Source organism: Camelus dromedarius, chromosome 26 (assembly GCF_036321535.1).
Source record: "Camelus dromedarius isolate mCamDro1 chromosome 26, mCamDro1.pat, whole genome shotgun sequence".
NCBI lineage: Eukaryota > Metazoa > Chordata > Mammalia > Artiodactyla > Camelidae > Camelus > Camelus dromedarius.
Genome location: NC_087461.1, coordinates 27,055,857 through 27,070,177, shown reverse-complemented (window position 1 = coordinate 27,070,177; position 14,321 = coordinate 27,055,857). Strand labels below are relative to the sequence as shown.

General features: G+C 52.5%; 1 protein-coding gene across 1 annotated transcript in view; it reads right to left on the bottom strand.

Moving 5' to 3' along the window:
* Positions 1–14,321, bottom strand: part of CCNY (cyclin Y) — a 53,332-nt gene that overhangs the window by 19,650 nt on the left and 19,361 nt on the right. The window contains exons 2-3 of the mRNA XM_010985093.3: positions 6,724–6,798; positions 1,987–2,021 (exon numbers count right to left, since the gene is read on the bottom strand). Of these exons, the coding sequence (XP_010983395.1) occupies positions 1,987–2,021; positions 6,724–6,798 (110 nt within the window). The remainder of the gene's footprint in view (positions 1–1,986; positions 2,022–6,723; positions 6,799–14,321) is intronic.

Sequence of the window (14,321 nt, the reverse complement as noted above, 5' to 3'; positions counted from 1 at the left end):
CACGCGGGGTCAGGACCTAATGACCAATCAGGATGCTCAGGAGGCGGCCTGATCTTGGGCCCTTCCTCCTAAGCTCACATTGCTCTCCGCCTGTGCCCTGCTCAGAGCACGTCTCCCAAAGAGGCAAAAGCAACGTTTAGAATTTTTACCACTTCAGGCCCTGGACCACACTCACTTCATCCCTCGATGTCTATGGCTTAATACTTATGAAAAAACTGTATCCACACTCAAACTGCCAGAAAGAGTTCCATCAGTTTTGCTACTGAACTTGAAAAGTAAACAGAATTGACCCAACTCCATGAGCAGTAACAACAGCAACATGTCCACAGGGAGCCGCGGCCAGCGCGCAGCCCCGCCAGAGCGGGCAGGCCAGGGGCCGCGGCCAGGAGCCGCTCTACGAGATCAGAGAGCCAGGGCCTCCAGACTCTTTCACGGTCCCCCACCTTTCAGGTGATGGACCCAGGGCGTGCCTAGCTTCGTCTGGCTCCAAGTCCAGCTCACAGTGTGACTTCTGCATAACTGATCAGTAACGCTCCCAGTTACTCCATTTCCTCACAAAGTTCTCAGAAGCATCACCTGCCTCAGTATTAGGACAAATACTGTGACTGTGTCGCTGGGGTCAGGGAGGCTGGCCGTTTAACCCCTGACTCATTCTGTTTAAATATCATTTTTCTTTAACTTAGAATGATTGATTCACTTCAGGTGTGCTGTCATCAAGGGGCAGGAGGGTGTCACAGAAAAATTAGGCTAAAGTAAAAGCGCAGTTTTCCCTGAGTTCCAGGAGAGTGATTCCAGGCTCCCAGCCACTTACAATGCCACCCACAGTTTATAATAAGTCTTCCACATTTTAATTAAAAGATTCATTAAAACAGCTAGTTTAAAGAAAGAGCACAGCCAAAACGTCAGCAAATTTTTCAATAACCACACACTTCAAATAAAGCCCTTTATGTAAGTCTTTCTAAACTACCCAAGTGTCTCTTTCGTAATGTATTAACTTTTCCTGTGACTGTTGATCTAATTACGTCTAAAACATGGGTCCTGATTAGAGTATTAATCTTCATAACTTTCCCTGATTTAACTTCCTGTCAAAGCTCCCCAAGGGGTTTACCCTCAAAGGGTTTCAAGCTTTAAAACCTGCAATAATTCCTTCAGAAGCAGCCTCCTCTTACTTAACCTTCCAGCCTCTCTTGGCTACTCTGAGCCAGTGAGAGACCCCCTCCTTCCCAGCCAGGCAGGGTCCCTCTCCCCTGCTCCTTCCCTGGGGAACATTTAAGGCCTCTGCCCCTTTCACTGGCCACTGTGGTGCTGGCTGGGGGGGATTTCCCTCCACCTGCACTGACCAGCATCCGTCCCTCTCCTGAAGGGCTCTGGTTCTCCAGGTGAGACTGCGGCGTACGTGTGTGGTAACCCGCATCTCACGGAGACAGTGTTCTCTCCTGGAGACGGACATAAGTTTAGAGGCAAGGAGGCTGTGGCTGTACCTCGCTTGGTGGCTGGGCGCCACAGTCCTGGGGCACAAGTCGGGGTGCCGTGGGGGCCCCCGGCCGCTGCACCCACTGCTCAGGGAAGAAGGAAGCATCTTCCTGCCTGGCCAGAAGGGCAGGGACACACTGCTCAGAGTGGCCACATGGTTAGAGCTGAATTTTACAGATCCTTTTAGAATTAAAGTGTGGTCAAGTTTACCCGTCCTCTGAGCACATGCAGACTACCGGCCCTACACACATGAGGGGAGGCGGCAGCGGGAGGGGAGGCAGCCAGCCTGCAGGAGACAGCTGTGCTTATCCCAGCGGAACTGACCTAGGGGAGAAAGGCCCCTGGGCGAGCGGGTGGGAGGGCCGGTCAGAAACACAGCAGCCCGGGTCCCTGGGCCTGGGAGCTCCTCCGCGTGTGGACGAGACTTGGGTTCCATCCCCACCCCCGACCCGGGTGCGAGTGCTCTCAGCGCTGGGCAGTCACCGCGAGGAGCACGGGGACAGCCCCACTTACGTGGTTGATGAAGAGACTCTTCCGTTTTTCTCTCACTGTGAAAACAAAAGATGCAACAGAGATGTTACTAGCCTGCATGGCAGCCCCTCACAGGTGGCCAAGGACGGGCCTCAGCGTCAGGTCCCCTCCTCCGGCCACCACCGGACCCAGATGCTCCATGACCGGTCGGAAGTGCGGCCTACACAACGCAGCTGTGGCCTGGGCCAGCAGAGCACGCCGCCCACCAGCGGGGGGATCGGCCTGCCAGCCAAGTACACACGAATCAGCACATCCCATAAAACCTGCCCGCACCCACCCCTTTCAGATGATCAACAAGTAACAGGACTATTTACCTCTAGCCCAGCAAAGGACCCACCAAGGTCCACGCTGCTTGCATGAAGCACAGTGACACCACCCACCACAGCAGTAAATTCAGGACAGCGTCGGCGGTGGCCTCACTGCTCTCCAGGGGGTGCTGGGGTGACACCTGGCTTCCAGAGGCCACCCAGGGCATCCTGCCCCTCGGGGAGGCGGAGCAAACCCACAACGAAGACCCACCTAACCCTCTCGGAAAGGTCGTTCTCACCCTGCCGGCTGCGCGGCACGGCCTGCACCCAGCGTCTCAGAACAGGGGCCCTCAGCCTCAAAGACACAGTGGGGAACAGAGAACCCGGAGGAGCTTCTCCATCACTGAAGTCAGCACGCTCTGCATTTTCGCCTGGAGACTGGCGAGCTACTCAGCACGCACACCGCGCAGGCCGCTGTGCAGGGCACAGAGGACAGGTGTCCCTCGAGGAGGTGACGTCCTGGGCCCCGGGAGCCCTGAACAGCAGCGTAGGACCCGGCCCCCCCCCCCCCGTGGGGCGGCTCCCGGCAGCTCCCGGCAGCGCAGGCCCCACAGGTGGGCTTCCACTCGCTTCCTCCCGCTGCTGTGACTGCGGAGCGCTCTGTTCTTTGCTTCCCTGGGAGGCGCTTCTCTCTTCCTCGGAAGTCTGACCCTCTCTGCAGTGACCGCCAGCCACCAGAGGGCCCACCCGCAGGCCACATGTGCACCACGCAGAGTGAGGCCGGACCAGCGCGCGGGGCACGGGGCACGGGGCACGCAGTGCAGAGGCAGGTGGCGCCTCTGACCTTGTGCACACACGCACCCACATGTGGACCACAACAAAAGGGAAACGCAGGTCTCGCAGGGAGCCCTGGGCTGTAACGTCCTGGCATGTATGCTGCGCATGCACAGGTGGGTGTGACCTGTACACGAGTGTCTTCCTTAAATTCACTCATGATGAACTACTGGGCCACCATCCACCACAGCAGCCGACCCGACAGGTTTCCAGCAAATTCCGTACATGACACTTAGGCCTTCCCAGGGCATCCCAGCAGCAGGTCTGTGCAGAGGTTTTGTGTCTCCCAGTTCTGGGAACCACCCCTGAGGTCACCTCGACACCCTCCACCACCCCACCTCTAGCAGATAAAGATAACCACGTCTCAGGAAATATCTGAGCATCTTACGTGGGTTCTATGGGAAAGACTAAGAACTATTCAAGAAGAGCAGAGCGGGCTGAAATACAGAACCTTCAACGGTTGTGGCTGAAGGGTCTTACAGGAAAGCTGTAAAATAAACAAACAACGACGCCACAGTGGAAGAGCAAGACGGCTGTGAGAGCGGGCGCCTTCCCGCCCACCCCCCAGGGGGCAGGCCTCCGCGGGGAGTCAGGCCACTGCCCTGAAGTCCCACTGGTTCCAACTGGAAGAGTGAAAGCCAGCAGTTCACCAAGACACCACAGAACCCCTAAGGACAAGCTGTCGGGCTCTGGAACGGTAACTCCCGCCCCCGCTGTTTCTGTGAACACCCACGTGCCCTGCTTCCCCGGGAGCAGCGGGGCCGCGGGACCTGTCCTGAAGCAGGCCCCCATCCAGTGTCACCCTGCGTTAATCCAACTCTCCCAGTTGGGCCTGCACAGTGGCTGGGGGAGTAGCTCCTACAACCGGGAGAGAAACTCTTCTGCAGATCAAGTGGACGCCAGCTCCTCAGTGCCCACAAATGGAAGGAAAACAAGACTGAACCGAAGGTCTGAGGAATGATTCTGGATAGTCAATCCCTTGGCCTTGTGGACATGCAAGTCAGATGCAGCACAAAGAATTCAGTGATGTCACTGACGAAACTCCTTCCACTCCCATCGATTTATGTCCATGAACAAAGTTCCCCAGCACCACATGTCCACGGAGCCAAGAGGATGTGACAGACAGCACCTCGCTCCACTTACACGTGACACTCATCCACGGGAACACCTCAGAATGACAAATTTCCCCCCAAATTATTTCACATTTCAGTTTAACAGTTATTTATTTAATGTTTAAAATTTTAACGTTTGTATTGTTTTGATCAACTGAGGGCTAAACATGAGACTGCAACCCAGAACAAAAATGTATGTATGGTATTTAGAGACTTCCTTCCAATTACGAGAAATAAAAATTAAATTACATTTAGATCCACATTTTCATGGGAGTGAAGTAGGGCAGTGTGACCGGCGAGTTTCAGGAAGCGCACCGCAGCGCACCAGGAGGGAAGGCTGTGAGGCACTGGCATGGGGACACGAGTTCCAGACCAGAGAAGTGGCACGAAATTCCCGACTGCTCAGGGAGAGAGAGCTCCTGCGTTCTTAATGCCTGCTGGGGCTTATCCAGTCACCACAGCACGAAGATTTTATCTGAAACATTTTTTAAAAGAGGGATGGTTTTGTTTTCAAATACCAATGTCTAAAATACAAGAGAAATTAAATCCTTTGATAGGATGAAAAATTTTTACAGTCACCAGAAAAACATTTTAAGGGAGCTGAGAGTTTTTCAAAGTTATCTTCCATGAGCATGAAACGCAGCGGTGCACGAGCTTTGGGCTCCTACAGATCCTTCAGTGTCTCCCTGCACAGCAGCCCCTGCGGAACCCGACAGGCCACAGGGGGACACAGTGCTGCCCAGGGTGCTGGGAGGGGGCATCGCAGACGCGGCGACCGTGAGTGCTGGGAGCCGCAGCGAGGAGATGGCGATCCCGGTGGGGCGGGGCCGGCTGCCTCCAAGCACCAGAGTAAAGGAGAGCAAGGAGGGTGGTCCTCCGGAGGGGCTGCGTGTCACGATGCGGGAGCTGCGCACCGCCAGGGGCCAAACCGGGACCCAAACAGGGGCCGGCCAGGCCGCAAGACGCTCCCCAGTGTTGGTGTTGCTGAAAGATGGGCCAAGAAACCCAGAGCTCATGTTTTAACTTCTGGATTTTTAGTGTTTCCACTGTGGCCTCAAGCCATTCCAGAGAAAAGTCGCTCTTACTCCTTTTGTTATTTCAAGGAGCTCGTGAGAAACACACACACGGGTTTTCACGTCTATCTAACTTCTTTTTTAAAGCAAAGAACTTTTCTGAAAAGCAAACTAATTAAAATAAAAAAGATACAGTCTGGCTGCTTTGTCCTAAGACTGGAGTAGCCGCTCTCGCCTTTGAAAACGAGGAGCTGAGATGGCAGCAGCCTTGGTCAGAGCTCAGGAAGCAGCGGGAAGGGGGTCCCGCTGCCTCACGGTGGCTGGCAGCTCCGAGGCAGGGCCGGGGCGTGGGCGGCGGGCGGGGCGGAGGACGAGGGTGTGCAGGGCAGCGCAGCTGGGGCACAGCTGTCCTCGCCTGTTCTCACCTGCAGACAGTCCGTCACCCGCAAGGAGAGCCCACCGGAAATATGAAAACGAGTATGCGTCTGTATGTGCATGGCCTGGGACACTGCGCTGGACACCAGAAGCTGACACATTGTAACTGATGGTACTCCAGTGAAAAAGAAAAGGAAAGAAAAAGAAGGGCCCCCAGATTCAGAAGCTACTGTGCTTCTGAGCTCACATCACAACACTGCCGCCACGTAAATACCCCAAGAGTCAGCAGCTCTGCTAAGTGAGCTCACTGCCTTTCATGTCTGATCACTTCTTAGTCTCTTCAGAGTCATCTCCGAATTAGGGCTCAGTGATCTGCACGGGTCAGGGCAAGAGGCAAAGAGGACCCGTCTTGTGACTCTGCGTCCTCCCGCTGGGCCATCGGGTAACAGACTCCTTGTGCGACTCTTCTCTACGGGAATCCCACTGAGAAGACTGTCCCCCGTGTGGTGTAGCCAAGGGCCAGGAACAGGAAGGTAGGCCAGGGATGGAAAGGGGGAACCCCCAGGAGAAATTCCACAGGCACCTGGGACCAGAATACACTGGCGAGCAGGAGTCTGGCAGAAGGCAAACCTCTGTCCTCATGCACAGGGTCAGTCCAGCCCAGAGGACCCGACAGAGGGAAGGCGCCTGTATTTCAGGTTATATTTTGCTTTATTTTACATGCTATCTAATACTTCTGATCTTCGGAGAATGTAGGCAAATACCAGTTCTCAAAGGAAAATTCCTGACTCTCAGGGTACAAACTGCCGAAAACTAATCCAGCTGAGGCAAAGCGAGGACAGTTGCTACAAACGGAGTTCTAAAGACGTAGCTTCCTACAAAGTATAGAAACCTCAAGGGAACCACCAACAAACAGCATCCTTAGGAGCCACCAGCGGGATTTTGTTTTCATCCGGAGACTCACATCCAGTGTGAAAAATCAAGACGGGACAGTTACCAACCTGAGGAAGGGAAGGGACGGGAAGGGAGGGGAGGGGAGGGGAGGGAGGGAAGGAAGGAAGGAAGGAAGGAAGGAAGGAAGGAAGGAAGGAAGGAAGGAAGGAAGGAAGGAAGGAGAAAGAAAGATTAGTAACTTACCATCCGTCTGAGATTTACTGAGGAATATTGTGCTGGCCCGAGGGTGGTCTGAAGGGTTGAATTCCATGTTCAAATCTTTAAAGAAAGAAAAAGGAAACGTATGAATACCCATCTGATAACTAAAGGCAGCTAAGATTGTCAATGTTTCCAATCTTAAATTGCTAATACACTCAAGGACTCTGGAAAAAAACCAACGGTTACTGTGGTAATGGCTTCTTCTAGGTTCAACTGAGAACTGAGAACACTTGCTATTTAGAACGTTGAGAGAGTCCTACCTGAAAATCAGACACTTGGCTGGACATCTACTAGCCCAAAACTCCACTTTGTTTTTAAACGTCTGCTCCACACCCAGGACACCACTGAAAGGCAGGACAAAGCTGTCACACTCAGTAAGAGAGTCCCATGCCACCACAGACTCGCCTGCATTTCCGGCTGAGTGAGTGCTAGCTCCCTGCTAAAGGTGATCAAGCAGGGTGTCTCCGCCGAATCGGCACCCAGCGCTCTGCTTAACTAAGGCTGTTCTTTTCTGAAAAGGCAAAACCTAATCCTTCAGAGCGAAGGCTGCAAACTCTCCTGAGGGCGGAGAAAGGGAGCGATTCTGCTTGCTCAGAACAGACGCGGAGAGGGAGCCTGGGCAGGATGCTCCTGCCAGGGCACGGGCGCCAGGACAGCTGATCACCGCCCTCCCGATGGGGAAGACCTTGCATCATCTGTGAGGTCAGGAAAGAAAATTCCAACAAACGTGAGGGCAGGACAAAGCTGAGAGGCCCTCTGCCCTGGAAAGAGAGGCAGAGCACCACTTCATCAAGCGACAACCTGCAGGTGAGCGGTCACCAGAACCCACAACCAGAGCGCGCCGGCTGAGGCCCACACGCCGATGCCCCCAAGCCCACTCCCTCCACGGCAGTGAAGGACGCGCACAGAAACCTCCCCAGGGGGACACAAAACACAGCCCACTCCCCTTAGGAAGGAAGGCTGCTTCCAATTTATTTTAAACAAAAACCACACATATATCACATCTTACTGTGTCTACCCCAACCAAAAAAGAGGGAGGGATCAAAAGACAAAAACAGGTGGGAAAATTTTAGATAGAATCCTACTCACTGCATTTATGATCTCCCCTTTTTAAGAGTCAAAAAATAAAACGCAGGGTCCCGTACGAAGATGAAACACGGGTGTGTCTTATGACCCAGCACACTGACTTCAGCAAGCACAGCATCGTTTAGGGAAGCTGACAGCAGAAGGGGCTCAGCTGCCCCAGAGTAAGGACAGGCAGGGGCAAGTGCAAGAGACCGTGGGCAAAGCGACCACGAGCCCCCAGGCGTCCAGGATGCGAAGGGAAGTGACTGCAGATGAGGCACGGCAGTCACTGCCCATGCTCCCCGAGGGGCCACCTCCAGAGCAGGTGCCAGAAGCTCTGACAACGGAAATCGTGGCTCCTGAGGTCAGAAACCATCTGCAAGCACTTAAAGAAACTGAATAAGCCAAATAAAAACCTAAATAAGATTATAAAAGGAGATCATACCGGAGATGGAAAACAGAACCACAATGTGGGGCAAATACACTGGCACCTATGTGAGAGAGCACCTGGGGGCGGGGCGGCACCGAGCCTGGGCCCCGAGCGCAGCGCCCAGGAATGCCAGGGGACAGTAAAGTAGCTCCCATGCGCAGCGGGCGGGCGGTCTAACACACAGATGACACAGAAGGGCCGACCCCATCACAGCCCATTCTCCCCAGCGGAGCCTGAACCCTGCTGCCCAGTCCCTGTGTGTCCTCCCAGAGCACGTCTGTGAGCCTGGAGTCGGTCATCACGACTGCAAACAAGACCATCGCCTACGGTATTCTCCTAGCTCTCAGCCCCGACGTGCAACTTACGTTTTCAGAAGAAAAAGTCACATCTAGCATTTTCCTCCTACCTCAGTCTGTAAGTACAAACTGCCTTTCAAATAGTCCGATTCTGGGGAACAGGAGGAAAGGGACTGACCTAGTGGCCTCAGAGGGTGGACGGTGGGCAGTCAGGACAAGGTCTGCATTCAGAGTAGCCGCCCTGGAAGGTGCGATCGGCTTGCCTCAGGGCCAGCCATCGCTGACCTGCGGCTGGCTTCAGACAACCCGAGTCAAAACCATCACAAAAGCTAAAATGCGTAAACCCTCCACTTTGTTTCCAGGGCTGACTGCTCATCAGGCAGTCAGCCCAGCACCACAGCAGCTCGGGCCCAACTCTCTCTGCTCCGTGGGCGCGCTCAGCCCTGCGCTGAAGACACGGAGACGCAGGTGACAAGGACACACAGGTCCTCCCTCCAGAACCACCCACAGTGGCAGTCCATGCACGCCCCGAGCACAGGTGAGGGTAGTCACACACAAGCACCCTTACTCGTCTGCAAAAGCTGAGACACGGAGACGTGGTGGAAGCAGGCCCCGGCAGGTTCCTCGGGCTGGGAAAAACCACACTCCCTCCACTTTTTCCTACTGCAATCTGCCAGACCTGGTGAAATTCGACTTGAGGCAGTTATTTTCCTCAACTTCCAGGGAATCCACGATCAACAACAGACCCAGCTTCTTATCTTTATGTTCCCACCAGCATCGTGACTATGCTGAGAATGGCAACGGTCACTTGTCCGAGGGATACAATGAGCTGCCCTTGAAGGAAACAGGACCAGCAATCAGCTCCGACGGCAGCGATGCTCCCGCCCGGGGATGGGAGCAGCTTCTCGTCCACTTCAGCATCCAGGCGAGGTCATGGACACGGCCTCTGTGGCTGCTGTAGCCAATGGACGGGGAGGGTTCTCAGCCGCACTGGACCCCTCTGAAACCCTCGGGTAAAACAGTCACCCACATTGTCCTTCTGAGAAGGCAGAGGGGGCAGGGCGTTGTGTGGGTCGCTGCCAGCCTCCTCCTCCAGGCACTTGGGGACCTGCCTCTAATCTGGCAGAGGAAATCCAGAAAGCACACAGGGTCGGGCACCAACACATGGCACGGGGCACACGGCAGGCCGAGGCAAGCTGGTGAGGCCAAGAGAGGTGGTCAGACCTGCATCCTCCAGGCAGCTGGGCAGGTGTTCTCCCTCCATGGACCAACACCTTGTTTCTGCTTCTAAGACCCCCATCCACGTCGAGGTCACCCGGTTTCTCAAGGAACAGACGTGAGTGAAAGCTGGGTCCCACCCTGGCTACTTCTGCTCCAGGGTGGGCCCCACTATCCATTCAGGGTCAATAGCCTTCAGTAAACCTGCACTTCCCCGGCCTCCAGACCTCTCCCCGGACACGGACACAACCTGGGGCAGCGCCTGTGCTGGTGAGGCTAAAACCTGCTGCCTGGACACCGGCCCAGTCCCCACCAGCCCACCCCACCAACGGCTGTGTGCCCCCCGGCAGGACATATGCATCCCAGATGCCACTAGAAAGATAACACGGGACTCCTACCCGCACAGAGAAAGTAAAGCAGTCCAAACAGACCCCGTGTTCCACTGGATTCACTACCTGCCATGTAATGACACAGTACAGTGGTTTTCAAACTGCAAGACGGACCCTTCGGTGGGTTATGAAATCAACTTAGAGGACTAAGAATCAACTTTAAAAAAAAAATGAAGTAAACAACAAAATAGTTCAGAACGTAATAAATAATAGAGAGTGCACAGGGATAAGTACTATTTCATGGGTGTCTGTGAATATAAAACACATTCTGGATTCAGGTGTAAAATGCATTTTCTCACTCACCAAAGGTCACAGTAAAAAACCTGGAAAGCCACAAGTGCACTGGCAAACCACCAATACGGGTACTACTAGCAAGAATGTCAAGAGCCTTAAATAGACCAGATTTTCTCCTCCCTAACCAAAATCTTTTAAAAAGCCTAGTCACTTGAGAGGAAAAAAGTAATTAGAAAGAATTAAAATAAGCTACCAAACGCTGCTCAATTTAGATACCCAACAGGAAGCTTTTGCTGAAATATCAGCACCATGTACCTTCTCATACAGTAATTTTGCAGACTGCAATCTAAAACTTGAAGTCATTCATTTCGGCCTTGGGATTCTACCCTACTGAGACGACCTCGCACGCAGACGAGGCTTTAATCCCAAAGATGGTCATTACTGCATTACTGAAAGAGGAAAGAGAAAACCATCGATAATCTACATGTCAGTGACAAGGGACTGAGTAACCAGGTGGCAAGTGTACTAAACGGAAAACACGCTCATTAAAAAGCTTAACGCATTTGTAACTGGCGAAACACTTCTATTTACCACACTAAGTGAAAAGGAAGATCCAAAATTTTGCACCCAGAGTCACCACAATTATACGTTATCCAGGTTTGGGCTTTATTGTTTTGGTGGCAGTGGGTTTATTTTAAATAAATCCAGCTTCATAAAGTACTAGAAGAATCTATACATAAACGTTCACCATTACATCTTCTGTATAAAACAACCATGAGTGTTTTCTCCCTCTTCTTTTTGACTTTTGTCTGTGTTCCTGTGGCATGTTTATACTGCATACTCAAAATGCAGAGAATGACAGAGCTCCTCTTTTCAAGTATACCAATGCCACAGAGTTTTAAACCTTACCATTAAATTTCCAACCTCAAAGAACAGAGAAATTTATCCTAAAATGGTGGAAACTTCGGTGGTCACTGAGATGGGAAGGAAAAAGAGTTGTTAGGAACTTCATACCATGAAGCGAGAAGACAAACGTTAAAAACTAAACAAGTGAAGGTTAAATTTATTACCACTTGAAGAGGAATACTGCTTCTCTCCAGACAAGCAAGGTGACGCCTGGCTTAAGGAGACCAACCCCAAGGTTACTGCTGATCTGATATGAACCACAAGGCTATTTTGGTATCTGAGCAGGAGGTGAAGTCTGCACGTCACTTCTCATTCCAGCACATTTAACCCAAAGGTTTACGCAGGGATAAACAGTCTCGGCGACAGACCAAGCCGGGAATCACAGACACGGCTCAGTCCCTCCGGGCCTCCGAGGCCGACTGTGGTGCAGACTGCGCGCGGGCGACACTTTCAGCGCCCGCCAGTGGCTGCACCTCCATTCGCAGAACCACTGCATCCCAACTCTTCTCCGACACTCAGCAAGACCAGTTCCACCCCATTCCTTCACCGGCCCCCTACACAAACTAATCCAGCAGGAACACAAATTATCAAGCTAATGAACAAGACCCAGTATCAGCCTCATCTTGACACATACTTCTCTTCGCTCTGTTACAGAATCAGAAAGGGACGGTGGTGTCTTACTGAGCACAGCACTGCAGACACCGGTGAAGCAGAACCAGGAGAGAGAAGGAGTGGCAGGGGCCCCATGCCCGGCCCCTGGAGAGGACACAGGTGCGCATGGTGAGGCTCGCCTGGCTGGGGGCGTGGGGGTGGGACACCAACTGCTCCCCCCCAGGCCGGCTCGGGGTGAGGCAGGAGCGGCCCAGGCAGCCGGCACCTGTCAGAGCTGCCCCGTGCTGGGGATGCACGCCCCTGGGCGAGAGGTCCAGCCCAAGGCTGACCGGGCATTGCGAGGCACGGGCCTCCGGAGGCTCCACACACCACAGATGTCCTTTCTCACAGCAGACCCCCTCTACCGAGCGCCAGACAGCGCGGGCCCCCACCGCTCGAATGTTGCCCTGCGTAGGAGCAGCAGCCTCGCTTTACAAGCACGGTCGTGACACGAGGCCCAGCGGCTGCGAGTCCAGCGCTGCTCTAACAACTGCAGGCAGATTAATTTACTCGGACAAGCCGCCCGGTGCCATTACCCTCAGTTTATTGGGGAGGACACAGACCGGGAGAAGCCAGAGCCCCAAGTCACTCAGTGAGGATGGAGTCCGCGCTCCGCTTGGGCGTCCAGCTCCGGTTTGTGCCACATGCATGTGTCCCCCCCACACGCCCTGCTCATCACTTCTCGTGTCTCCTGCTGCGTTCTCAGTGGTACCGTGGCCATGCGAGCTCTACGAAGGCGGGGCCCCTGGACCCGAGGATGTCTAACATGGGGTAGAACCTGCCGGATGCACGGAGCCACCTGCTGCTCCTCCAAAGCCCCCATGACAACGAACCCAAGGCTCACCACCTCCCCCGTGCAAAGTGCCCCTGTCACTGGCTGGAGACTAGTGGGGCCAGGAAGCACATGCGTGGGGCACGGGACAGGGTGCTCCTCGGGCAGCACGCACGTGCCTGTGCCCAAGAAGTCCAGGGATCAGCCGACACACTTGGGCTAAAGGTGCATCCTTTGTTCCTGTTATCTCCTCATCAAACCACCTGTGGCTACAGCCACATTCCCTGGAGAAATTACAGATCCAGCACAAACAGCCAACCTTGGCTAAACCAACTGAGAAAACCAGAGCACAGGACTCACGAAGCCTGCACTCGCCCCAGGGCATCAGATGCCAACTATCTCTGGCATTTCACAGCAGAAACACTACTCTTGGGTTATTACTTATAAATTTCCCAAGCGACTGAAACAACACTGCTACCAAATAGCCCTTGTAATCTTACACATTTAAATTGGACATTATTTTCAGTTTTATCGTGTTTTTCTTAAGAAATGGGATGTGCAGTGTTACAAATAACTGAGATGATTATGATAGTAGTGACTGACCAGAAGTGAGGTCTCCTATCCTCTGCTTTTAAATAATAGATCCTGGAGAAGATGTGGAGAAAAGGGAACCCTCCTACACTGCCAGTGGGAATGCAGTTTGGTGCAGCCACTGTGGAAAACAGAATGGAGATTCCTTAAAAAACTAAAGAAAACCTACCCTCTGATCCAGCATCCCCTCTCCTGGGCATGTATCTGAGGGAATGCTAATGGAAAAGACACCTGCACCCCAGTGTTCACAGCAGCCCTATTTTCAACAGCCAAGACATGGAAACAGCCTAAATGTCCATCAACAGATGACTGGATAAAGATGTGGTATATTTATACAATGGAATACTGCTCAGCCATAAAAAAGAATAAAATAATGCCATCTGCAGCCAAATGGATGAACTTGGAGATTATCTTCTAAGTGAAGTGAGCCAGACAGAGGAAGAAAAATACCATATGATGTCACTCATATATGGAATCTAAAAAAAAAAAAGAAAAAGAAAAAGAAAAAACAGGACACTATGAACTCATCTACAAAACAGAATCAGACTCACAGACACAGTAAACAATCTTACAGTTACCGGGGAAAAGGGGGTGGGAAGGGATAAATTTGGCAGTTTAAGATTTGCGAATGTTAACCACTATATATAAAATAGACAAATAACAAATTTCCTCTGTACAGCATACTTCCTGCACACAATGTGCTCTGGAGGGCAGTACTATCTAAATGGACTAAACTGTTCTGTATTTGAGGGGAAAGTCCACATTTTCTTCCACTAGACACGTCTGTCCAGTGTCCAAATAGGGACTTATCTAACATGTAAGTATTCTGAAGAGAAGACTTTCGAACCTCACTGAACTATCTCACTTCTCAGACAACTAATAAATAACACAGCATTACACTGTGGAATCAAATATTTACTATTATTTGAAAAAGGTCCAAATAGCTATCATTTCCCTCTACCTTTTCTGCAGATCAGCTACCAATCAACACAGGCCAATGTCTAAAGAATTAGTTTGTATTTCAGATGTTT